General features: G+C 34.9%; 1 protein-coding gene across 1 annotated transcript; it reads right to left on the bottom strand.

Annotated features, from left to right (window-relative positions):
• Nucleotides 1-5,146: 5,146 nt before the first annotated feature.
• LOC120623707 (gamma-aminobutyric acid receptor subunit beta-like) lies at nt 5,147-22,527 on the bottom strand. Its single transcript, XM_039889885.1, has 10 exons — nt 22,421-22,527; nt 17,698-17,798; nt 16,644-16,711; nt 14,750-14,895; nt 13,631-13,788; nt 10,051-10,166; nt 8,610-8,778; nt 7,206-7,457; nt 5,701-5,883; nt 5,147-5,322 (listed from the first exon to the last, which is right to left on the bottom strand). The coding sequence occupies exons 1-10, from the start codon at nt 22,525-22,527 to the stop codon at nt 5,147-5,149; spliced, it is 1,476 nt and encodes a 491-aa protein (XP_039745819.1).
• Between the last annotated feature and the right edge of the window lie 3,957 nt (nt 22,528-26,484).

The following is a 26,484-nucleotide window of genomic DNA, read 5'->3' as shown; positions in this document are numbered from 1 at the left end:
AAGTTGTAATTTGCTACTAACTGCTAAACCAAATCACATTCAAAATAAGTTTGACTTCTCTCAGTTTTTAGCAAATCTGGTACACCTTGAACGAAAACTAAACGAAGATAATTTAATATAATAAGGGACAACGCAGTCCAAACGTCAAAACCGCTCAAATTTTTTGTGACCTTAGTCCTCTATGTTTAGCATCTACTTCGTTCCCCTCAACAGATGTCGCTACAACTTAAAGTTCAGGTCAACGCAGACCAAGAACCAAAACCCTCTCTCATACTTGGTGTCCTTAGTTCACAATGTTAAGCATTTACTTTATTATCCTATCAAGAGATGTCGCTATAACTTAAAGTTCAGGTCAACGCAGACCAAGAACCAAATCCCTCTCTCATACTTGGTGTCCTTAGTTCACAATGTTAAGCATTTACTTTATTATCCTATCAAGAGATGTCGCTATAACTTAAAGTTCGGGTCAACGCAGACCAAGAACCAAAACCCTTTCTTATACTTGGTATCCTTAGTTCACAATGTTAAGCATTTACCTTATTATCCCATCAAGAGATGTCGCTGTAACTTAAAGTTCGGGTCTACGCAGACCAAGAACCAAAAACCTGTCTCATACTTGTTGTCCTTGGTTCACAATGTTAAGTAATTACTTTATTATCCCATCAAGAGATGTCGCTATAACTTCATAAAGGGTCAACGCAGAATAAGCGTCAAAACACGCTCGTATTCACTGTGACATTGTGCCCGTTTTCACTAACGACGCACAAGGTAATGCCTAAGTAAGTAGCGCCTAATCCAAGAAGACTCCTAGGCATACATTTACTTTTAAGGTTATTCAAAAAATATATTCAATTTAATTTAATATTTTTTTCATCTGTCAAGAATCAGTTTACAAGAAAACTTTATGATCCGCTGAATCGGTGTCGTAACTTATGACGACGCCGAACGTCGTTAGACATTACATAAGAGTTCTCGAAACGTATTTTACCTCCAGGAATCACTTAAATCACTAGATATTCATAAGGCGATTCCTTGGTTTAGTGAAAACGGGCATTAGTTTTCATTGTTAAGTATCTACTTCATTATCCCCGCAAGAGATGTCGGTATAATTTCTTATAAGGCTTAGCTTAGGAGAACGAACTCCACTTGAATGCAATCGCATTTTTTTTTTATTTTACTAAAACTTAGCCGTTGATTGCAATCTCAGAGAAGGGGTCGAACCCGTGACCACCCACTTATAAGATTGCAGCTCATCACTGTGCCAGGGAAGTCGTTTTTATTGTTTCATCATCATCACTTCAACCGATTAACACTGGCACTGGCCACTGCTGGACCAGAAGACCTGGTCTTTTGTAGGGAATTCAAAATCTCTCATTCTTCATCTCTCAGTCCTCAGTCGTATCAACAGGCTCTGTCGCCAACAGTAACTTTATAACAAGTTTTTTTGTTCTCAATAGTAACTTTATAACAAGTTGTTTCATATTTACTTAGTTTCTATATTATTTCATACTTACTCTTATTTGAATTGATTAGACAAAATATTAAATTATTTATTTTTTTGCCATGGGGAATATTACTCTAGCATGCTCTCACAGTTTTACATTAGGCAGATATTATTGGCCCTATCTTAATATATATAAATCTCCTGTCACGATGTTTGTCCGCGATGGACTCCTAAACTACTGAACCGATTTTAAATTAAATTGGCACACCGTGAGCAGTCTGGTCCAACTTAAGAGATAGGATAGCTTAGATCTTTAAGTAAAGTCACAATTTTATTTTATTGCAAATTATTTGTCTATAATTAATTAACAGTCACATGTCATATGTATATACAACTATACTCATTTAAGGCTTAGCGATACTGAATACTTTAAAAACAAAATCAAACGCAGACGAAGTCGCGGGCAACAGCTAGTGATATATATTTCTTGCCAGGAATATTTTTTTGAAATAGCTACATCTATCCTTAAATTGAGGAACTAAATTGCTCGAGACTCGATCCATTTCCTTGTAAGACTGACCGCACAGTCAATATTTTTGACAATATAAATATTGACAACATTTTTTACCAATACTTCAACTCTTCAACACATACACGGGCAATATAATTGTCAATATGCAGAATAATGTCAATAATATTGTAATATTGGCGGGGAGCTAAGAGAAAGCTCTTGATTCTAAACTACTTTTGGAAACGACTACATTGCATGTTTGGCTATAAAAACGTTGAAACACCTTTTCTTTTTTTTTTTTTTACAACAATAGTTGACGTACTAAACAAATGGCTCACCAGATGGTAAGTTGAAAAAACTCGCCTGTAAACAAAGTAACACGCATGCAAAGAACACGCGGTACAAATTGCCGACATGCCCATGTTGTCCGCCAACCTGAGGTGTAGGTGTAAAGCCTGATGTGGCTGTAATTAGACCGGCATCTACGCTCTGCAGACCGGAACACAGCAAAACTGATAGAGACAGATATAAACATGGTGGCAGTAAATCCCTAAATACGAACTTTATCACCTAATGCGTCCCTTCAACAAACACAGACAACAGAATAACTCTTGAACTTAACTATAACTAAGTAATTTTAGTTGTTATTGGTTTTTGTTTTAAAAGGTTTTTATTTCGACCAACCTAGGAAAACGAATATTTTTATGGGGGACATTAAAAAAAAATCGGTGATTACATTTGTTATTAAACATTTAATTTTACAACATTTTCAATAAACTTTATTAGGTGGCTTGAATTTTCTAATAGAAACATCGATATTTTCTACATCATGCTTAATAAGCGATTTCCTTACCTAGTTATAATTTATTTACAATACATGCTTTAATCGAGAAATGTAACATAATAATGTCAATTTACGTACATATTACATTTATACTGATAAGATCGATTTTGAGACTTTAGTGTAAACAAAGTACACTTTGGAGTGACGTAGTTAGATCTATCAAACTCGTATAGAATTACCAATTTTTGACGATTAGTTCTGCTTATAAATAACATATTTACGAAACTCTGGAATAAAGAAAAGTGAATAAGGGAACTGAAATAATAAACAATTATTCATTGTAAAGTCAACATCTCCTGAGGTTTCAGATCTAACGTGCGTAGAGGGTACATTGCCGATCTGTTTTTTTACAGATTTGTTACAGATTCTCCTCCTTTTCACGGGATATAGCAAATTAAGCTTAATTTTCATAATATCATAGATTTCCGCAAAGTCTATCCATTATTACTTCTCTTAATTATTGAATATTGGTGGAAACTTTTATATTTGTTGCGCTTTTCAAATGATTTAGTTAAATATTATACGTTGATTATAGCCAACCATAAACAATCTTAAAAAATTGTAGTACAGATTGTCTTCTGAGTTGTATTATTTACAGAATTATATACTTAACTAGTTAAAAACTTGACCCTGAAATAAACATCTTTGTTTCTGTTTCCATTCAGATTTATAAAAATCGTTACAGTTAAATTAAATGTATGTGGCAACACAGTAAGATCGTTGCATCCTGGAAACAAAAAAAGGCCACATTTTAGAGAAACAACAATATATTATGAAATATACTTAAATTCTACGACGTCGTCGACGATCGTAGATAACAACTTAGTTTATGAAAATAATTGATATTAAATAGCAGTTTCTCTATATATTATATGTTTTGTTAGTGGTGAGACTGTACAAACTATACGCTATACGCATACCTACGCCTTAAGGCAAGGCCAAACCGCGGTGAACGAACAACCAATCACAAAAGCGCTCGCTTGAGGAACGATCTTGTGATTGGTCGAATCGATTAATTTGAAACGATCCTAACTAAACTCTTTTTGTTTCCTAGAGTTTGGTGTAATATACTGCAATACGATGATAGGTCTAAGTATATCCTTACAGTTTAATTTCAAAAACAATTGCACCTATATTTTTTTGTTACTTAACAATCTATATTAAACTTGTGCAATTTTTTTATTGTTTCAAATAATATTGAATGAATGATTGAAACTTTGGCATGAATAATCTTTCTTAACATTCATTTAAATATCCAACAAAGTTTAGGAATGGGCGATACAAATGTTTATAAGTAAATTTATCTAAAAACTATACACTGGAATATTTAAGGTTGAACGTTTTTCAAACAAATAATGCGAGAAAAGGCAAAATCTTGACTTGCAAATTTGGGTCCGCGACCAATCTAGCAATATCTAGTAATATACATGCCTATTGTAATATTATATTGAAATTATATATGATCGAGTGTGAAAGCGATAAAACAGCCTAGTTAATAGCAAACCAAAGTAATAAAATATCAAACTGCCGTCCCTAAGCTGTAAGTAGGGTGTTATCTAACATCTGGCGTTGGCCCTAACTCTTCTAGATCAGAGTAGAACGAGATTGTCATTTGGCTTTTTGGTTTGTCCTTTGGAATGAAATAAAATAAGTTTAAGTGAGCGGTGAGAACACATTGTATAAGCGTAGCGTACACAATGAAAGGGCTTAGCAACTAGAATACGTACAGAAGATGCATGTAAAGCATATTATGACAAGAGTGGCTGACCTGCAGTGGCGTGCATAGAGGGTATGCACAGGGTATGTAGATGATATAAAATGTAAAAATAAAATTTTTCAGTACGAGTTATAAATACTTTAGGGTAGGCTTTTAATAACTCTTACAATGCCAATCCTTTAGTTTTTTATAACTAGTACTGGAGACTTTCTTCATTTTATATCATCTGCATACCCTGTGAATACCCTCTATGCACGCCACTGCTGACCTGGTACCCTATACTACCTAATTATTTATAAGCATTTAGTACATTATCTGCGTCATCATTTAATTTCTTTTAATAATGTCGTATAACTTAAAAAAAAACATACCCGTTTTTATTTTTAATTGTTTTATACTGGAAATTCGCAAAAACAACAAAGACTTGCGAAGCCAGTTATCAAATAGCGTATTATCAGTTTTTAAACACGAATCAATTAATATGAATAACGGCATTTCAGCTAAATAAAGCATACATTTACAAATAGCATAGCACTTACTTATTTCCTACTTATTTTTAATTGCATTACTATAGAACAGGTAAATTTTAGGAATTTTTAATCTATTATGTTAATAATATATTATAATTATTTAATCAAATATGTAAAAGGTCCAATAAACGGCGTTAAAAATTAAAAAACATATTGGAAAAATGACCCGCGAGTATGTGTCTATGACGTTAACGTCTCGAATTTTGGGCATGGACGATTTTATGACCGTAGCACCGCGTTTGAGTGCGTGGATCACCTTTGGCTTGTTGGCACTGTCTGAAACACAAGATAAAATTTGAAAACTGACGCTTCGTAGTTTAAAATAAACACTAAATATGCTCGCGATTAGAACGTGAAGGATAATGTGCTTTATCTATACGGTTGGGTAAAAATTGCTTTAACACTGAATTTGTATTAAGGTCATACAGTCAACTCAAAAGAACAGCTGGCTTGTTCTGGGTATCTCAGCCTTTTCACAGCATTTAATCATAAATAAATCGTCACAATTTGGTTGACATATCGTTTTGGAAAAGGTAGTGTCATGAGGTAAAATTTGCTCTTGGACTACGGCGCGAGTTACAATTTAAGATACAATAGTACCTATATATTCAAAAGTGAGGTAAACACAAGCAGAATTAGTTATCATATATTTACTCCTTCTGGAATGTGGCCGAGTCCTGTAACGTAAATTGGAATAGTCTCGTTGAAGGCGCAGGGATGGTGGAGCACCGGTGGTCGGAGGCAGTGGTCTCGACCGCAAGCTCAGCAGTGGCGACACCCTGCCAGTCGTTGCAGTATATTCTTGTAGTGCTATGATTTCTTCTGGAGAATGGGGTCCTACAAATATGCATTTATTTACTTTGATTAAACCGGTTTCTACATTTAGGTTTCATTCAGAAAAACATATCTTGGAACGTTATACCAAACAGCTCTTTATCTGGTATCTTGAATTTTCGTTCGTGCGATCTATTAAATGGGTCCGAGAGAGTCATTGAAAGATAAATTTAAAGATGTTAAAATAATGACACTCTATAGCCAATACATATTTGAAAATTTAATGTATGTTCACAAAAATATATCAAAATTTAAAAGAAAATGTGACTGCAATAATTTGAACGTTAGAAGCAAAAATAAAGTTGCAGTGCAGTACACTAGACTACACAAAATAAGCAATTCATTTAAAGGAAATTGTATACAATATTACAATAAATTACCGGTTGATATCTTGGGGATGTCACTAAAGAAGTTCAAAGTTTGTATTAAGCGAAAGCTTATAGAAAAGTCCTATTATAGTATAAAGGATTACGTAAACGATTAAAAAAGCTTGGGTGTAAACAATTGCTCTAACCAGGTTGCTTCTTAAATATTTTCTAATGACAATGTGAGATGGTGATAACAAAAAGAACACCCGGCTAAGTTTGTTGTGGGCTTCTTCTTAGACCAGGGCGCGATTGGAACCCCCGCTTTAGTTTTAAGTTTACGATTGTAGTTATCGCCATCACTACTCACTGCTATGTACACATTTTGTATATAATAACGCATCAAAAGTGCCATCTATGTGCCTATTTGAATAAAGAAATATTTGACTTTGACTATTTGAATGTCTTCGTTACCCGTTCTTCGTTACGCTGTTAAGCACGAAATCGAAAAAATTAAGTCAATAAACTCGGTCAGTGCTCATACAACGGAAACGCTCTTTATACGGTTAGTACTTTTTTTCTATTTCGATGTTCAAAAAATATAACGTTCCCAAATACGACTTTTAACTTAACGAACTTAGTTTGAATTGAAATTTTGCATTCCGATGAACACAAATATCTAAACTAAAACTTTCTCCGTTGCATCCGTTTTGTCATCGTTTTCTTCGAAAAATGCACTCCATTTTTAAGAACTTATAAATAAGCAAATTGTACAGTAAATCTGTTATTTTATATACAACCTCTCGTGTTGATTTAATCTTAATATAAAGTTTACAGCCTAAAGTATTTCCGTTAAGTTTTAACCTTTCATCCTAGGTTCTTTGAGGCACAACCTTTCTCATCTCGTATTAGTAGGTATTCAGCATGCAGCGGAAAGATGTTGAACGAAAACATCGCCTGGTAACAGGCGATGTTTAATTACCAGTTTTATTTACTAAATAAAATAAATAGATAACTAACCACCCGAGCCTTTCATTTCCTTATCCACACTGGCACTAGTAGAGATTTGATCGCGGTTTTTTAACTTGGCTCGTTTTCTGGCTCTAGCGCCCCAGTATGTATAGTTGACAGCGGCGTATTCGAGTAGGGCGGCGAATACGAACACGAAGCACATCACTAGGTAGATGTCGATAGCTTTCACATATGATATACGAGGTAGGCTGCTGCGCACTCCCGTACTTATCGTCGTCATCGTTAGGACGGTGGTGATACCTGAAAAAGATTTTTGTATTTGCGAAAGATTTCTTATTTTTATATACTACTAGCTGTTGCCCGCGACTTCGTCTACGTTTGATTTTGTTTTTTGATGTGGCATTAAATTTAGCTTAAAAACAATTAAAGTAATCAGTATCGCTAAGACTGAAATAAGGGGTTTGCTGCTGTCCGCTGAGGAGTTCTGTCCCCTATCTCTATCCACAGTTTGGGCAAAATTAAACACACATTATAACCTCTATAGTACAAAAATATTAATCTAAATCGGTTATAATTTGTCGGAGTTATGGTGTAAAATCGTCAAACACTTATCCCCTCTCCCAACGGAACCGAGCTTTAAGCTCGGTTCCGTTGGGAGAGGGGATAAAAAGTCGGGATAAAAAGTATCCTATATTACTTCTAACACTTCCAAGAATACAAAGTTTCATGAGGATCGGTTAAGTAGTTTTTGCGTGAAAGCGTAACAAACAAACTTACATTCACATTTATAATATTAGTAGGGATAAGTACATGTACAGATCTTTTGAGCAATATGTTTTAATATTAGTATCTATTATATGATAATTATTTTTGCACCAGACCAATTACTAACGTATAGTTTAGTCGATTCAAATGACTATAAATTATCGAATGCAATTTTAATACTTGTTCTATCTTATATCCCACATGGAATATTACACGACAAAGTATATTATATAAATTATGATAGGGCTAGGCTAGGATAGATAAGGCATTATTTTGTAAGATAAGTTCTAGAGGATTCAAAGTTTATCCTATATAATAGACGAAACGTTTAAGTTGATAACAACGTTTTTGAATTATTATTGTATTTGGACAATTAATATTGTTCGACGACTTCCCTGGCGCAGCGGTGACCGCTTTGATTTACTTTGCTGGTCCCAGGTTCAATACCCGGCGAGGGCTATTGGGAAATTTATGATATGTGAATTTTCGCTGGTCTGGTCGGGCGCGAGGCTTCATACTCCTAACAGGTTAGCCCACGACCATCATCGACTGCATCATCACCACGAGATAAGATTGCAGTCAAGGGCTAAATTGTAGCGGAATATAAAAAAAAAATCTAACAAAAATTAATCGAAATTTGTAAATATAAAATTAAAAAAAAAAAATTGATTGCCAAAAAGGCGTTACCTAGAGCAACTCTAGCGGAAGTTGCCTCATGATTGATCCAAAAGGACACCCAGGAAAGCATCACTATCAAAATACTTGGCAGATAGGTTTGAAAGACAAAGTATCCGATGTTCCGTCGCAGCTTGAAACTGAGTGACAGCCGCTGATAGATGCCTGTCGCCAACTTCTCCTGGAATGTTACACAACTCTTAATAGGTGTGCTTTCTGTGACACGGTTTATAATCTAACTTGAGGAATTCGTGTACGTAATTGTATGTATGTTTTACATTTTGAACGGTAAAGCTAAATTACACCTGGTGACGTTATTCGCTTTATGTGAACACCTACAAACTTATAGACAATTTAATAGTGTACGTTTAATAATTTTAAGCTCTGGCTTCTGCGATATTTTAAACTGTGTTACAAAAATCAGTTTCTTCACTATCCCTTCTTCTTTTCGAAGAAGAAGCCAACAGGAGAATGCGACTGGGCAGCACTTGAAACTTAGTCATGTTTTCTCACCGTCAATATGTTAACTTTAGCACTGGGGTGCCTGAAAACCACAGTTTTCAAATAGTGTTTCCTTCCCGTCTTCACTTATGGTGCTGAAACGTGGACGCTAAAGCGTGGACTGATCCACAAATTTAAAGTCACTCAACGGGCAAAGAGAGGGCTATGCTAGGAGTTTTCCTGAAAAATAAAATTAGAAACGAAGAGATCCGCAGGAGAACCAAAGTCCAAACCAGAACATAGCCCAAACCATCAGCAAGTTGAAGTAGCAATGGCCGGGCATGCTTTTCGAAAGTGCGGCGGTCGATGGACCAGCAAAGTCCTCGAGTGGTGACCGCGAATAAGCAAGCATACTTTGAGACTCCATTCGTGCTCCAACACGGCTACTATAGGCAGGAGACAATTATCTTCAAGGGAAAGAATAAAAATGTATCTTCTTCCACAGCTTTATCAACTCTCAGTATTGGCGCTTAACTTAAAATAATATCTAAATAATATACGTGCTTCAGGCGCTGGACACGTTAACTACTCGTATATCCCCTGTCAGGGGATATAATTTTTGTCTACTCTCTGTTATAGCCCTGTAGCTTGATGGACCGTCGAAATATGGAGAATGACGGGGTAGGGTGGATGAGAAAGGCTGAGAATCGGGTGTGATGAAGCTTTTTGGGAAAGGCCTTTTCAACAGTGGACGTCCGCAGCCGGACATTTTTCATTTTCATTAATAGCAAAACGAGTATCAACTAATACGATTGTTTGCATTAAAACAGTGAAACATTTTTTGAAAGAGAGATGAAAAATACACTGCATCCCGCATGATCCAAAAGTCTTTTGTTTGCTCATGTGCGACTTACAATATTATTATATCGACTTTAGTTTGAGTATTCTTATTCTCCATGTACAGCTGTTACCTGAGAAGATATCTGACTGGACCGTTAATATATTTACGTACTTTTCTGTCATTAGTCTCATGCCCCAGAATGGAGAACTGAGGCAGTTCTGCATTTTCGACACCTCGCACCGGTGTCTCTTTCCAGTACATCACAACGTCTGATACCGTGTAGCCATCTGCATATAGAGAGTAACGTTAGGATGCTGTTGCATGATTTCAGCAAATTGATCTTCAACCAACCAATATACTGGATATGATATGTGAGTCGTCAAAATGTGTTAATGAATTAAAGTACTCATCCACTATTTCGGTTGGCTTGCTAGTAAGCTATTCGATAATATTAAACATATAAATAACAGATATCAATAAATTTAACAAAAGCTAGATATTTTTGAAGTTATACTTCTTTTGGCGCGTTAGGGAAAAATTATGAGAGTAAATTTTTACGATGCCCGTGCACACCGTCACGTAAAACAGACACCCTGAAGTTAGCTATAGTCAACAATTTTGTTTTCCACTGGTTTTGACACTGTGAATTGTCAAAGTCTGCGAGCTCATTCCGGTGATTTAATTGATTCAATTGTACGAACAAAAATCTAAATTTTTAATGAAGAAACTGGGTTTTTCGATACTGAGAAAACTAGATAATAGATATTTCAATGTATGAAATACCTTTTTTTATTGTTAGTGTAGTTTTTTCTACAAACGCAGAATAAGGCGAAAGATAACATTTTTGAAAATATTTTATCTTATCTTATTATATCTTTTTAAGCCAAAGAAATATAATATAACTTCTAACGCGTGTACATAAGAATACACACGTTTTTTTTTCCTTTAAATTTTGTATGGGACTGCGTTATCATTATTTTTATTATTATTATAGAAGTAGGTATTCGATTATCGTACGCCTAGTTCAGAGTTCCAACTAAATACCTCCGGCGTTCAAAATAAGAAAATGAATACTACGTCGCGTCGGCGTAGTCGACTCAAGTAGGTACGCCGAGTTCGGACTCAGTCAATTAATGTAACTTAGAAATAGAAACGTCAATACTTGTGTATTTCTCAGATACATTATTTTTTACAGTAAATTTAAGGAGCTATACATATATCTGGGTAGAACGCAGCAAAGATCTGAGGTCGTTGTATGCCCGATGCTAGAGTCAGATTTATATTACGAAATTAATGACATAAAATAACTTTTATGACATAATAGATAATTTTTCATGTCATTTTATTCTTTGATTGGAATACCAACAGCTGTAAATACAGACAATGTATAAAATGGTTAACTTAAAGCTAACTATTACAGGTGTTTATGGATTCCAAGCGTAAATCTTTAATCAAATAACGCATGCTTTTTCAAATTAAAGGTTTACACGGTAACTAAGAAACTTATTTTATATTCCACTAATTTCGGAATGTAAACCAAACTTAATAATCAATAATATTATACTTGATCACGGTTTTCGATTCGATTCGATTGTTCTTCGCTTCAGTCAAGGATAGATCCGTTTGATTCGTCTGTAAAAAAATCTCGTCAAATGGTGACCCATTTTATTTTTAAGACTTGTTACTTAATATACCTCTAACAATTAGGAAGAAAATAATAAGCACTGTATATACCGTATATTTCAAATAAAAATTGATTTAAATATGATGACGGCTGTTTATGTTGGAAACTTGTTTTAAAGAAGATTTCAAGTGGTCAAAATAATGAAACAAAGATTTCGGTAAAAGATTCGCATTGATTCAGATAGACGACTCTTTTACCGAATACCTGAATTAAAAACTAAATATCTTAATACTCAGGCTGCGTTCGCTGCAAAGACGTTTTGACCTGACTAATGACTAGGTATACGTTTGTATGTATAGTTATTTACAAACTGTAACAACAAAATGCGATTGGCATATATTATATGTTTTTTTAAAGTAGTTAAGCGCGCATGTTAAAAAAAAAAAAATCGAATGTCAGAAACCAAAACATTTTACAATCAAGATAATATACAGTAAAGTGTGTTTTTGTCATTTTGCATTTACAGCAAACGTTAAAACACAGTTAACTATTAATATTAGGAGTGGCTTTAATAGTATAATTCATAAATAATAATAATAAATAAATATACTACGACAGTACACACATCGCCATCTCGCTCCAAAGTAAGCGTAGCTTGTGTTATGGGTACTAAGATGACTGATGATATAAACACCCAGACACTGAAAAACATTCATGCTCATCACACAAACGTTTTCCAGCAGTGGGAATCGAACCCTCGGCCTTGGACTCAGAAAGCAGGGTTGCTGCAAACTGTGCCAATCGGCCGTCTAATTGGTTAATAACAGTTCTCAGTCACTTCTTGCCATAGAAAGTTTCACTTCAGTAGCTGGATAAATGAGTGTCAGAACACACACAACGTAGGGTTCCGTAGTCATGCTAATAAAGAAAACTTTTTACCGTAAACCAATATCACCAAAATTACGTATCAAAATAAAATCTGGTCATCAGCTTTCAAAAACTACACACGATATTATCAGTTGGAATTTATAGAGCAATTTATAATGTAAGGCATTACTTATTTCAAAGAATAATCCATCCAGAATTTTACTTATAGCCATAGTATGAACAGAAAATCTATAGATCCCTTTGAAAAAGTAATTATTTAATTTGGAAACACTAAAGAAATCATATAATAATTTTTACATACCTGTGTGTAGTTGACATAAATTTGTTTTTTTCGAGTTACCAGTTACCAGTATGGTATCAAATAACCATATGCTTGCAGTGGCGATATCAAATAATCATTACTGATCTAAAGGTAATTTTACAGTTTTAAGTTTGTTATTAAAATTTTTGTGACGTATGGGTAGACAGACTGGACGAAAGGACTAGCAGGCATTACGAAACTTTATAGATCTTTGACTACGAAACCCTAAAATATAAAACAGCAACACCATATGTGTAGAGTTTATAGTGAGTCAACTCAGCCGCCCGACGGAGCAACAAATGTTTTCGGTGCGAAGTAGTGCGGAGACCTCCACCTGCCCGCGGCACCTGCTGTAGTCTGGCTTTACTTGCGTGCAGGTACTACAAATAAGTACCGTAGTAAGAAGTTGACTCACTATAGCCACTTGTCTCACCGCCGACTAGTAGAGCTAGAAAGAAGAAACGAGTTGGCGAGCGCGGAAGTGATTGTGTAGTTCCGATAATTTTGTCGCTGGGCTAAAACGAGTGTACGGCTGCGATCGACGATTACTCCTCTCAATACAGATATTACCGCTAGTTGATCTAACGGCGTGAGTTCTGCCTGCCGAGGGAGCATCGCTGAGCAACTATTATTTATGATAGCTCAAGTCGCTCAGCGACCATCTAGTAACGCGAGTCCTCGCCAGCAGCGTGAACACTCAGCGATTAATATTTGCATCATTTTTATTTTAGAATATATCTGTTGTACGTTTCTTGAGCGAGAAAATCGCCTACAGTTAGTCGGTTTCTCGTCGGCGGTGAGACAAGTGCCACATGCTCACTGCACTTATGGCACGATGTAATGATAACAGGATGCGATGAGCTGGTTGCAGCAAAACTAAGCCCGACGAGGCAACGCAAGCGTGAAGCCGAGCTAGTCGTGAGAGTATAGAGTCACACAGCTTTCAATCTCGACGGTGCAATTCTGGCTGTCCAGCGGGTAGTAGTGCAGATCCATCATACAGGCCAGAGTCGCGGTGAAGCGCATGCCGTAGGTGACGCTGCCGTCGCCGCCCAGGCGCACTAGCTTGTTGCGTTCCGTTACGTCGTGGAGGAAACTGGAAAAAAGGTTATATACACAACATCAAACAAAAAAAAACATGCGAACGCGGACGCGTGCTTCAGGAACGAAGCTCCTCACGCCTCCTCTTCAACTTCGGGTATAATTTAATTCAAAATTCAAAATTCATTTATTTCAACTAGGCCTAATATAAGCACTTTTAAAACGTCAAGTCTGTCTGTGTGTAGTGACTCTACCACCGGTTCGGAAGGCAGATTCTACCGAGAAGAAGCCGGCAAGAAACTCAGCAGTTGCTCTTTTCCAATATCAACAATTTACATTTTACATTTTAAAATTCATTTTTCTATTTTGTGAGAGATGAAAGTGGAGCCGGATGCTTCCAAGCAACCTTTTTATAAGAAATTAATTGTTTTGTTGATACACTGTAAATTATTAAAAAAAAAAAATCTGTACGAAAACGCTTGTATTAGATTTATCTGCCATCTTCCTTGTTCCATAGCTAAAGATTTTTCATTTTGGTATTGATATCAGAAAACTTAATACTTTAAATACGCAAATAACAAGTGCAGAAATTTTCGAAGTTCAAGCGGTGTAATAAAGTGACCAATCCAACTTAGAATATGAAGAAAAATATGTTTTTCATAATAAATGTATATCAACAATCATATGTATCATACATATCATACAATATTTAGCGATTCTTTGTTACTGTCATCATGCCTAATATATATACTTATTTATAAAGTGTGACTATTGATAAAAGCAGAGTGTTTATTCTCTCTTAATATTTTGTATAATGAACTTTACGATAAGTAAAATTCATTATACAAAATATGAGCCTCTCCTTACCTTTCAATACATTCTACATGATAAGTTGTGGAACCTTAATTAGTTTATGTGATAAATACTATATAAGGTTCCCTGGAAAAGCTAATAAATAAATAAACAATATTATTTCATCGTTAACGTTCGTATAGATTGTAATAAAAGATCCTCACCTATTTTTATCATTCGCAAAGAAAGTATCGGGCACCCAAATTCTGTCAGCGAAGTCTCCGGACAGTGTCAATACATCCTCTGGCAAGCCGAACCCCAATCTTTCATCCTTCCAATATTGATTTAGATAAAGTGTTATAGTGTAGTCCTGTAACAATTTTTTTTTATTTCAGTACGTTAAAGTTACCGTACATACGGTAAATGTTGGGATAAATCATTTAAAAGTGTCTTTTTTGATAAACCATTTAATAGTGATAATGGTTCTGTTGCCAGATATCACTGATCAGTATTGTTGAAAAGGGCTCCCAACTTTTTCGTTTTTATGATCAACCTGAAACACTAACTGGCATAGCATATCACATGCCTTATCAGGGAGTGTTACATTTGTTCGTTTGCTGGCATTAATATAAATGACTGTCAACATACTTACACCAATACACCCACTAATAGTAGCACTAGAGTTTTTTTGCATTAACTTGCTAATTTTAATTTTTGATACTTTAGGTACCTACACTTAATATTATCTGTCATGGAAAGTGTTACTTGTATCTACATCGTATCGCCCTACTGCTCCTTACAATATTATGTGGATAGTGTTGTGGATTACATATTAACCCATTTTTTTTTCTTTTTGTTAAATTTAAGAGCTTTTGTTGTAATATGAAATTGTTTCTATCCCAAATAAATAAAAATTTAAAAAATGAATAAAATATCTGACATTTATTACTATGTATATATAACTTATACGATACTTGTATAAAAAATGAGAATATTTTACCTTTAAAGGGATTTATCTGGAGCTATATTTTTTCCCATATTTGACTTGATTTAAAAGTACAAACCCTTACAATTTTGATTAAACATGAAAAGAATGTCTATCTGTTTTCATCATGTTGCGCTGTTGGAATAGGCACGCAATTTAATTAGTATTCTTTATTATATTCTTCCTTAGAACTCAAGCATTGCAGCAATTCAATCTTACACACTTTATAGCATTGTTAAGAATGGGAAAAGAAAAATGCAGTCTTATTGCAAGGGATTTGTGCGAGGTGTAACTACCGTGATCGTGTTTACAATGAGTGCTTAAAAAACAAAAGTAGTTGAAGATCATCGATTCGCTGAGTCAGCTTAGACCTCGGTCACCGACGACCGATATGTGTCAAGTGCTAACGGCCTTGGTCTCATTTCGCTATTAAAAGCATAATGAAATTACAACGAGCGATCGAGTGCGTCCCTGTTTTGGCTCAAAAGCAATCTTGATGCAAAGTGTTGACTTTTCTGAAACTGGAGGAGACGGATTGTCCGCACAGTGATTTTTGAACGACATAGCTAGATTGTGAAGTAACTTTGGCACGATTACCAAAAACAATGTCGTAAAACTCTGGTGACTTTTGGTCTCAACCGATGGCTTAATGGAGTTGACGTCCTCACAACAGATGGACGTCCACCGTACTGCAGAGTTCTAACTTTCAAGGATTTCCGTAAGGGTTTTATGCCGCCTTGTACCCTATCTCCTTGCGACTATGTTTAACTTTTCACTAAGTTTATATCTACTAAAACTGTATCTTGTGTCAAATTTACTGCATTTTGGGATTGTGAAATCACCCAAGCCATGTAATTTGCCTATTGCCACTTCAGCTCCTCATTTCATTAAGCTACGTCGGTTTCTATGGATGGTTATTACTTTATTATTATATGTACTTACCTAGTACGCGCCAATCAACTTCAGTCATAATATGAGGAAGTCATGTCGCTATTTTCCAAAGCAATTGAATACACCTAGATAGTCTTGCAGTTTTAAACAATGTCTCTTTCGATCAATATTGCTAATAGAAACATGCTCCAGAAACGTAAAGCGTATTTCAAAACTTTACCAATAAATATGCACTGACTCACCATATTTACTTCGGAAATGGCGTCAAAGCTAGCAATGGTTAAATCCATCCCAACGTAGAGCGGGTCGCCTGTGGAGTAATAACATTGCGAGAAAACGTCATATGTAAGTTAAAAGGACAGCTGACGAATCAAAGCATGTCTACTGGGTGAATTCAATATACCGAGTATTTACGCTTCACGGATTGCATCCGAAGAAATATACAGAATAACATTCAAAATATCTTCTTCTCTTTGCCCATGACTTTTTCCGTATGAAATTACTTTTCATTCAAACCCTAATGCGCTCACAAAACTCATTAATGTTATATTAATTTTGGATGTCCCAAATTTAAAAAACATAGAGTTTTCATACAATCTTTCAAACCCCATTTTATCTCTTCGGATGTAGATTTCCGGAATTCTCCTGTGTAATCCTCTACGTGCCTGTAAATATGAATACAAATCCATAGTCTTAATAACGATGGTACGTTCCCAACCAAGGAACTAAAAACTATAATTTCCAATGGTTTTTTTTATTCCATCGATTAGTTATTTTATGGAATACTTGGACTGTGGATTTTTACCACCCTAATAGCAAAGCCGTGCCGTCAAGTGATTTAGCGTTTCATTACAACGCTGCGTTGTAAGCTATAAGTGGTATACAGCTGCCATACACCTATCATGTTAGCCTGCTACCATCTTATACAGCATCAAAGTCAAAGTCAAAGTCAAAAATATCTTTATTCAAGTAGGCCCATAGGTAGCACTTTTGATGCGTACATAACATGAGTAACACGGTAGTAGTAACACGGTAGTGAGATGATGGCGATAACCATATTCGTAAACTTAAAACTAAAGCTACGAGGGTTCCAAACGCGTCCTGGTCTAAGAAGAAGCCTACAAAAAACTTAGCCCGGTGTTTTTTTTGTAATCACCATCTCACATTGTCATTTAAAATTATTAGAAGAGCAACCTGGTCAGAGCAATCATTCACACCCAAGCTTTTTTATCAATTACGTAGTAGTATAAAAAACATCGATGACATAAAATTAGTCTTTAGTAAATTTTAACTTACCACCAAAATTAGGGCGAAGTCGGATGTCGTAGCCGTCAAGGATCCGTGTCACGGTGTGCGTGACGTTCTCCAGGCGATGCGATGCTACGGAACGCTCGAGGCTACGAACAATTATTTTTTAACTACTGACTACTGCTTCATGAGGTTGAAGAACTTAAACTATTAATCTAAATATAATTTAAATCTATGTTCTTAATAGTGAAAATAATATAGGTATATATGTGTATTTCTCATACTAAATCCATAAAAGACAGTCTAATGGATCTGTATGTTATATGTGATGCTCCCATTCTAATAAATTGTTTGTTGGTATTGCATACTTTTTATCTAATAAAAATGATGGTTGGAACGCGCCTGATTATGACATAACTTATCAGGCGCTATAAAAATTAAGAGACAAGAATTCAAAGAAACTTTTGGAGTTCTGTTATTTCTTTTCTTATTTTGGCAAACAACGCATAGTACCTTCTCCAGCCAACTAATTATCAATCGAAATTTCCAATCATAATTCGCGTGTTGACCTTAATCGTTTGTTATTCAAAGATTAGTTGATATTGTTCATCATTTAGCACAACAAGAACGGTGACTTAGTGACGAGTAAAATTTGTTCTTGAGGTAACTGGGCTTGCTCAAATTCAAGACCCTAGGAACGCTACTGCTTGAAGTACGTGTGTCTGGCAGCTATGCAACCCTACAGCGCGCGAAGCTCGATATGCAATTGGTCTTTTTTTTTATTAAAAATACGTTGCGGCTTTTGAAGCAATGCTCGATAAACTTAAAGCGGAAAAATAATAGGCCTAAGACGTCTTGTTGTTGACAGAAGTGATTATTCGGCGAAGACTGTTTATAATTCATTAAAAGCAACACTATACTTTTGGAAGAATTCCAAATTTCAAAAGCGTAACGCGATATTTATTACGATAAAAGGGTGAAAGATTTCAACCCTCAATAACAATCGACGGGTCCTAAACCACCCTTAATATTACTTAGGAACTCTGGTTTTAATAACTGTTATTTTTTTGTTTAGTGATTTTGATATTTTGCTTTCATGTTTATCTATCACACACGATTAATCATATTATATTTTGTTACTTAAAAGCTGTGAAAACTATTAAGTAGTTCTATATAGAAAAAAGGTAATTACTACGTGAGTCCGTTCTCCGTTCACTAACCAACTTTTAATTATTATTAGCCTTTGAAATAAAAGGAGAAAGCTATTTTTTAGAATACGAATTCCTAGATGGATCCCGGAATCGTGTAAGTAATCATAAAGTAATAACTTATAACTGAAATTGTTCAAAACTCATATGCAATGCTATTATTAATTAATTAAATAATTATAACGAGCAAAGAATACAAAGTCTGGAGACGAAGTTTCAGTTATAAATTTAAGAGATAAATAACCATTCTATTAAAATATAAGTTTCACGTGCGTGTTCTTCCAAAACCTTTCTAGTGCGTATCATTTTATTAATGACTTCACCGACTTACTAAATGATAGAGATGATACTCAACATAGTTTGCTCTACTTATCAAATGTTTACTTATTTTTTTACGCCCTTAATATTAACCTAATAGGCATTTCTAACAGTTAATAATAGTAATAAGATAAAAAAATATCAGATGTGAAGATAAGGCCAAAACTCCATAGTGTTTTGAATTCCTGCAATTACTCTGGGTCTATTTTTATGTTACATAGAGATGCTCTCGAATTAGAATGTCGATAAGGCAAAATACTTTTTGAACTATTTGAAATATGTACTTAATAGGAATCATTGTTACTTCTCTGAACAGATTTCTTTAATTGTAGCAAACAACAATTTTTAATAAACTTAATTCAAAAATGATCGGTGTAGTTTTAAGTAGCTTTAAGTAGTTTGATGAGTCACATTAATGCTCTTTTGGTTTAAAATCACCTGAATCTACATTTAAATGAATAATCAACAAATCCGTTTTGAATTACACTGTCTAGAGCAAGGACTGCTATTTAAATGAGATTCCTTCGGGCTTAGATAGAATTGCCATTTAGCGTGAGGAATCCCTAAATCCAATATGAAATTAACTAAAGGTGACGCGGACGGTTGGAAAAGCTATTGGACACCGGGATTTGTGAAGTTATACTTATCTCTAATAGAAGACGGACAATACAAAAATAAAGAAGACGTTATTTGAAGTTCTTGTAACTAAGCTTCATACAATTAGTAATTGAGATATAGGTTGAAGTTATGCTATTATAGAAAAATTGTCTCGTTGGTCTGTCTACGGATTGCGAGGCCGCAATCCGTAGACAGAGGAGCAGGAGCAACTTAGCTAAAGAGAACTGCTCTAAAATACTTCTATTAGTGTAAAGGCCTGTGCCATTGGGACGTTAAAAGGCTGATTATAACGATCATCCCTATCCCTATACCTATCCGTACTAATATTATAAATGTCAATGTAAGTTTGTTTGTTACGCTTTCACGCAAAAACTACTTAACCGATCCTCATGAAACTTTGTACACATATTCTTGGAAGTGTTAGAAGTAATATAGAATACTTTTATCCTGACTTTAAGCTCAGTTCCTTTGCGAGAGGGGATGCATGTGTTTGACGATTTAACACCATAACTCCGACAAATTATAACCGATTTAAATAATTACTTTTGTACTATAGAGGTTATTATATGTGTTTAGGTTTGCCCAAACTGTGGTTGGAGATAGGACAGAACTTCTCATCGGACATCATCGATACTGAATACTTGAAATTAAATGCTACATCAAAAAACAAAATCAAACGCAGACGAAGTGGCGGGCAACAGCTAGTTTTAAAATAAACTATAAAACAAATTCAAAAATGCATCATAGTTGGTCTAACTTATCTTGGCCTTACTAGCTAAGTGACACAGTGAAATAAAAAAAAACCGGTTGAGATTGTTAGGAACCCTCGAAAACCTACATCGTCATTCACACAACCGGTTGGCGCAGTGGGCAGGGACACTGCTTTCTGCGTTGAAGGCCGTGGGTTCGATTCCAATTGGAAAAATATTTGTGTGATGAACACAAATATTTTTCAGTGTCTGGATGTTTATCTGTATATTATAAGTATTTATGGTGTATTATATTCATAAAAACATTTATCAACTATCATAGTACCCATAACACAAACGCTTACTTTGGGGCTAGGTAACGTTGTGTGTATTGTCGTAGTATATTTATTTATTCACACTTAGATGAGACCGCAGCTATACAATATAAAATTTTAAATTAAAATGAAAGGAAAAGAAAGGCGTATTCCAGACGAAAATTAAAAATAAATTAAATGCTTTGCTTGTGGAGTGCTGATTCAAAATCAGCACTCCACAAGCAAAGTCCATACGCAATGCCTATAAAAATATTTAACTATCTGAAAATGAATTAAATAAAATATTTATACCTCATAGAGCTGCTTTTATTCCGTAAATGATTTTATGATTTTGAGCATCCCTAATAAATTCAGATTCCCTGCCATATGATGTCTTATTTATGTAATAAAATTCATAAAATGATTAAATTTAAAAAATGGCTGCGCCCAAACTTGTTGTACATACGATACATTATATAATTGAATTTATTTTAAATATTGTATTATAAATGTAACATTATGTATAGTGCTGAATAAATTTAAATTGAAGCTCTAACTTGTATTTAAATATGTTATTTTTAACTTGTTTCAAACGTTTTTAGATGTATCGAGATATATTTTTTTGACATTTAAGACCACAATATTTATCCGTTATGGATGCAGACGTTTCCACATAATTGCAACTGTTAAAGGTGATTTCCTTTTTTGAATGGAAAAAAAATAACCACGCAAATCGGTTCATCGATCTCAATGGAGTAGTAAGTCTCATAAGAAAATAATGAAACAATTCGGTTAGAAATATTTATTACTTTGACTTAGAAATTTAACATAAAAATATGTAGACAACGCGCGACGGCCGACGGAAATAAGTTTTCTGTTAACTCTTTCAAAAAATGCAAAGAAAACCAATTCACAGTTCATTTTAGATTCAGTTTTTTTGAACTGTTTTACCTTTGTTTATATTATCTATATAAAGTCGACTATAGCTTTTTTACATTTAGTATGCGAGTAAAAAGCAACTCTATTAATTAATTAAAAGAATAAATATTCTTACATAATTTTATTAAACATATACCATATTAATTTAGACGGTTTTAAATTTATTGCTATTGGTTGTATTGGTCCTGATCCTTCTTTGAAACTGATCACGGAAATATTAAAAAACTCAATTGAACTAAACATATGTATCACTCATATGTGGTAATAAGGTTCGTAAAATAAATAATACCCAGAAATGCATCCACATTTAAAACGAATTTTTGGAAGACAGAAGAATTTTGCCCTAAATGCAATCTCAAGTTCACTTTATAATAAGTCCTAATTTTTAGTAGTAGTTTACTATCTCCACTATTATTTTTATAGAACTAATTAATTTGTTCCTTTTATTGTGTTATTTTAATGTATTTTATGTATTTTTAAATCTCCAACCCAACTAACTGGATTTAATGTATATGAAATGTTAAATGTATGAAAATAAATAAAAGTTTATGTATTTGTTAAACATAAAATGCAAAAAAAAATAACTTCCTAATAATAATAATATAAGCCTTTTAACTGCTGTAGAAGTTGTTAATAAAAAAAAAATTAAAAAACAAAGTCGGCTGAGCTAGATCTTTTTACTTACTTGACTTGTGTTAAGGACAGGATCAGTGAAAGCAAAAACATAGGCAGCGCAATGCGACGCGCGTGCAGGCGAGCTGAACGCGCGAACGGCGTGCGATGCGCGCTCATCGCGCGGCAGTCGCGCGCTGCTGTCGCCGCATCGCGCGCTCACCGACACCACTCCCCTCCCCACATTACATGTTCACCCACCACTCATCCAGTTCGAAAGTTGGAACTTGTTTATGCGAGTTCCATTACCGATAAGTAAAGAGTTGCGAGACACAATGCAAGTTATCGCGGTGTGTGATCGCGAGGCGTGAGCGGCCGCGACGGCTTCAGCGCGCGGAGTGCCGTCGCGCGTGCGCCACGCCTCTACAATGGGACTACAACCAACTTTCGTGCTCCTGTACTCGCTCTACTCTTTAGCCCGCCCAAAGTGAAGTATTCTGAAGTCCTTAACTCCTTCGAAATTAAATTATCTAATGATTTTTCGAGCACAATATAATATTGTTAACTGTTTTTGTTCATTTTAATACCATGAGTAGTTATATTAATTGAAACCACTGGATCGATATTGTCTTGTTTTGCATACAAAGTTATCTTTTCAGAGCAACACGGTTAAATGCGCTGTCAAAATATGTCATAGTGCAGCTTCAATAAAACGTATCTAAGCGAATGCTGGTTATTGAATTGTCAGTATATTATTATTTCTTTGTTAAAAAAAAATTTGGGACACTAATTCTATACATTGTGTTTCATAAGATACACAATGTATTGAATTAGTGTAGCTAAATTTTTTTTATAAGAAATAGCGATAGCCGCGTCGCATATATCGAAATTAATTAGTTTGTCACAAAAAATATAATTTTAATCTATTAATTTTACCTACTGTGGCAGAACTATAACAAATAAGATAAAAATAAAAATGTGCTACTGCTGGTCACAATCCCCTTACCCTACCCTAAGAGAAAAAATATGGAGATTTAAAACCCATCACGGGCCGCGCTAAGCTAATATGGTTTTTCAGGCTTAACGATTATGCTCATGATGTTATGACAACTGACACTGATGGCTTAACATACTCTATGAATGCTCAGGAAGTGTTCAACGCCAATTTCCTAATTCCAGCACGAATTTCACAACAGAAAACATAGCGTGTAACAAATGATAATGTAACTACTAGAACCCACTCTGAGTTCGAGTTATCTATGATTTGAGTCTAAAATTATCATCAAGTCTCCGAATTAGAAGGACCATAGTCCACTCTGACCATGTGCAGATAGGTAGACTTCACAAGCCTTTGAGAACATTATGGAGAATTTTAAATCTCTCTGGTTTCCTCGCGATGTTTTCCTTCACTGTTAAAGCTACTTAATTGCTTAAATCAAAGTCTAGTAAGGTCAAGGTACCATTACTGAAGACAGAAAGAGGGAAATATTCTAAGGATAGTTGTATAACCAATAACCGACTACATTATGTTTATAGAGATAAACCTATCCAATGATCACGTTTGTCGAAATCGATGTAACGTCGACGTTTCTAATCTGCAAGCGGATGTGTGGTGCCGCCCCTCTAAATAACTTCCGCACCTGGGCCGCGCCACGTCACCGCATTGTACGGCATTCCAACTTGCATTCACCACACTCTACATATACCCGCGCGCTACGTAAGGCTACGAAAGACATTCGAGTTTCGCATCCTCCGTGCCACAAAGAGGCGGGCACGCTTTGATGTGCTACGAAACTCTACGGGTTCTCTACGAATTAGAAAACCACAAAAATTTCGACTAAATGACTATGATTGACTACGGATCAAGAGTGCTGAATTCAATTTCCGAGTTCCCAAACATTTTTTTCGATTCCACTTTAATATAGCCCTTGGCTGCAATCTTACCGGGTGGTAAGTGATGAGGCAATCTAAGATTGTAACGGTATGGCAGTTATATCGCTTGGCGGCATGACTTCGTGGGTAAGTTTGTAAAGGCTTAAACCATACAAAAGTGAATGAATGAATGAAATAAACTTTATTGTACACCAAATTAAAAAAACAAGCATTAAAAAAATATACACAATAAAAATAAAGTGTATTATGTTTACTACTTTGTATGGCATGTAGCCTGCTCCGTGCTTCGAATTTTTCTTGGAAGTGCAATCTGTTCTATGTGCGTTTACACAGAGATGTGTAAAAGAAACTGTGGGAATATATATTTAATGTCATATTTAAATTGTACTTAAATCAATATATATATATATGTACATATATAGCCTATATATTTATATATATATACCACGTTGCACAGACGAGTTGATCGCAGTAATAAATAGATAGTAGTAGCATAGAGGACGTTGCTACCCGTTCTTCGTTACAATCCCTTAATCGCCTCGTACGACACAACCGAAGAGGAGCCGAGTGAAAACTGTTTTGATCTGCCATCCATAGCTCGTAAATTGTATCTGTAAGTTTACATATTTATAAGAATTTCTTATTGCGTTAGAAGATTCTGAAAAAAAAGATGGTAGAGAATTTCTCATATGTTCAATTGATTTGGTATCATATTTTTCCAAACCAATAGGTTGAATCAAACACTTTTATCAATTCGCAATCGCAATTTGCTGGATACCCGACGACAACATCATCGACGCGTGAATATAGTTTTAGGAAAAAGTTGGACAGAATAACGTTTAACCAGAAGCCATATATACCATTTTAAGGGCGATTCATATGTCTCATATGTAACATCAACACCAAAATCAGGCTAAAGTTGAACAGAAACTTTTTTTTCCCATACAAGTTATCTCTTATCTGTGATTTTCACCAGCTGGCCAGTTAAGATTGCATGCAGTTTAAGATTGGGGTAGTTGGCACACCCATTTTAAGATGGCTGAAAAAATAAACAGGTATTCCGAATCGGTGTCTTTCCAGACAGACCAGACCAGAAAAAAATAATAAATTATAAGCCTCCACTTATAAAACTACAGCGCTCACCACTGCGCCGTAAAAAAATTATAAAAGTTGTTTGCTGTATCTAGCACGAAAATAAATATGGTTAAAATTGAGGTTGTCATGACTTTTTTTTTAATTTTTTCTCATTTTTTAACCCCCGTAGCAAAAGGGACGGGGTTTTATGAGTTTGAGAGGTCTGTGTTATTGTGTGTGTCTGTTGCATCGCTTTTCCCGAACAGATGAACCGTTTTTTTTTATACGAAAAGAAAGGATACTAGTATAATGCACTATATATTGAAAGTAGGGGTTTTTTTAAATTATAAATTTACATATCATATTCCAATTTTTTTTTTCATTTAATAAAAGATATTCATTACTATAAAACGGTCCTTAACTTCTTCGGTTACTAGTGCCCATATAGAGTTATTAAAAGCTCGACTGTCCTACAACCCTTCTTCGTTTCGAGACCTTCCTCAGCTGCAGTTTAGCCCGTATAACCGCTCGTGGAATTTCAAAAGGTTCCCGACGATTTTCCTCTGTTACGTTAAATCAACGACACAGCACTTAAATAAAAGAAGATATATATGTATTCCAAAATGGTGCTAGAGCCGTAATAATATAAGCTTAACTGCGACATGCCAGCCAGGAGTAAAATGCCTACTTGAAATAATGCGGTCGTTTTCGTTTGCCAGTGTTTTCACTCAAAGTCCCGTTTCGGCCTTCCAAAATGGCTTATTCGTTAACTTTCTACCTACGTACTTTGTTATTAAAGTCGTATCAAGACGTCTTAATTCAAATATTTCTATCACAGGATTTTATGGGTCAGGTAATTGTAAAAACTTTAAAGCTTAGTTTAATTGATTTAAATCTTTATATACAACAAAGATTATAAAAATGAAAAATCGAAAAGTTACATAAGAGAAAATATACAATTCCAATAAGTTTCATTCTATTATTGTTATGTGTACACACACTTGTAGACAAGTTTGAAGGATTATATTGGTATGTTGTATTTAAATTCCACAGCAACCAACACTAGTCTCTAGGATATCGGATATTTTCCGTCTATTGTTCTCCTCCCGAATTCGCATATTATTATGTAGATTACTCTAATCTAGAGTCCATTCGTAAAAGCTAAATTTC

This window comes from Pararge aegeria, chromosome 5 (genome assembly GCF_905163445.1).
Source record: "Pararge aegeria chromosome 5, ilParAegt1.1, whole genome shotgun sequence".
In the NCBI taxonomy this organism is placed as follows: Eukaryota; Metazoa; Arthropoda; class Insecta; order Lepidoptera; family Nymphalidae; genus Pararge; species Pararge aegeria.
Note: the sequence above shows the minus strand (reverse complement) of the source record. Positions and strands in the feature narration are given on the sequence as shown.

Coding starts and splice junctions, on each gene's coding strand:
- LOC120623707 (XM_039889885.1), bottom strand. CDS start 22,527: ATGAGCGCGCATCGCACGCCGTTCGCGCGTTCAGCTCGCCTGCACGCG. Junction 13,789..14,749: donor TTTGCGAATGATAAAAATAG/GTGAGGATCTTT, acceptor CCTTTTTTCCAG/TTTCCTCCACGACGTAACGG. Junction 5,323..5,700: donor TCGGCCACATTCCAGAAGGA/GTAAATATATGA, acceptor CTTGTGTTTCAG/ACAGTGCCAACAAGCCAAAG.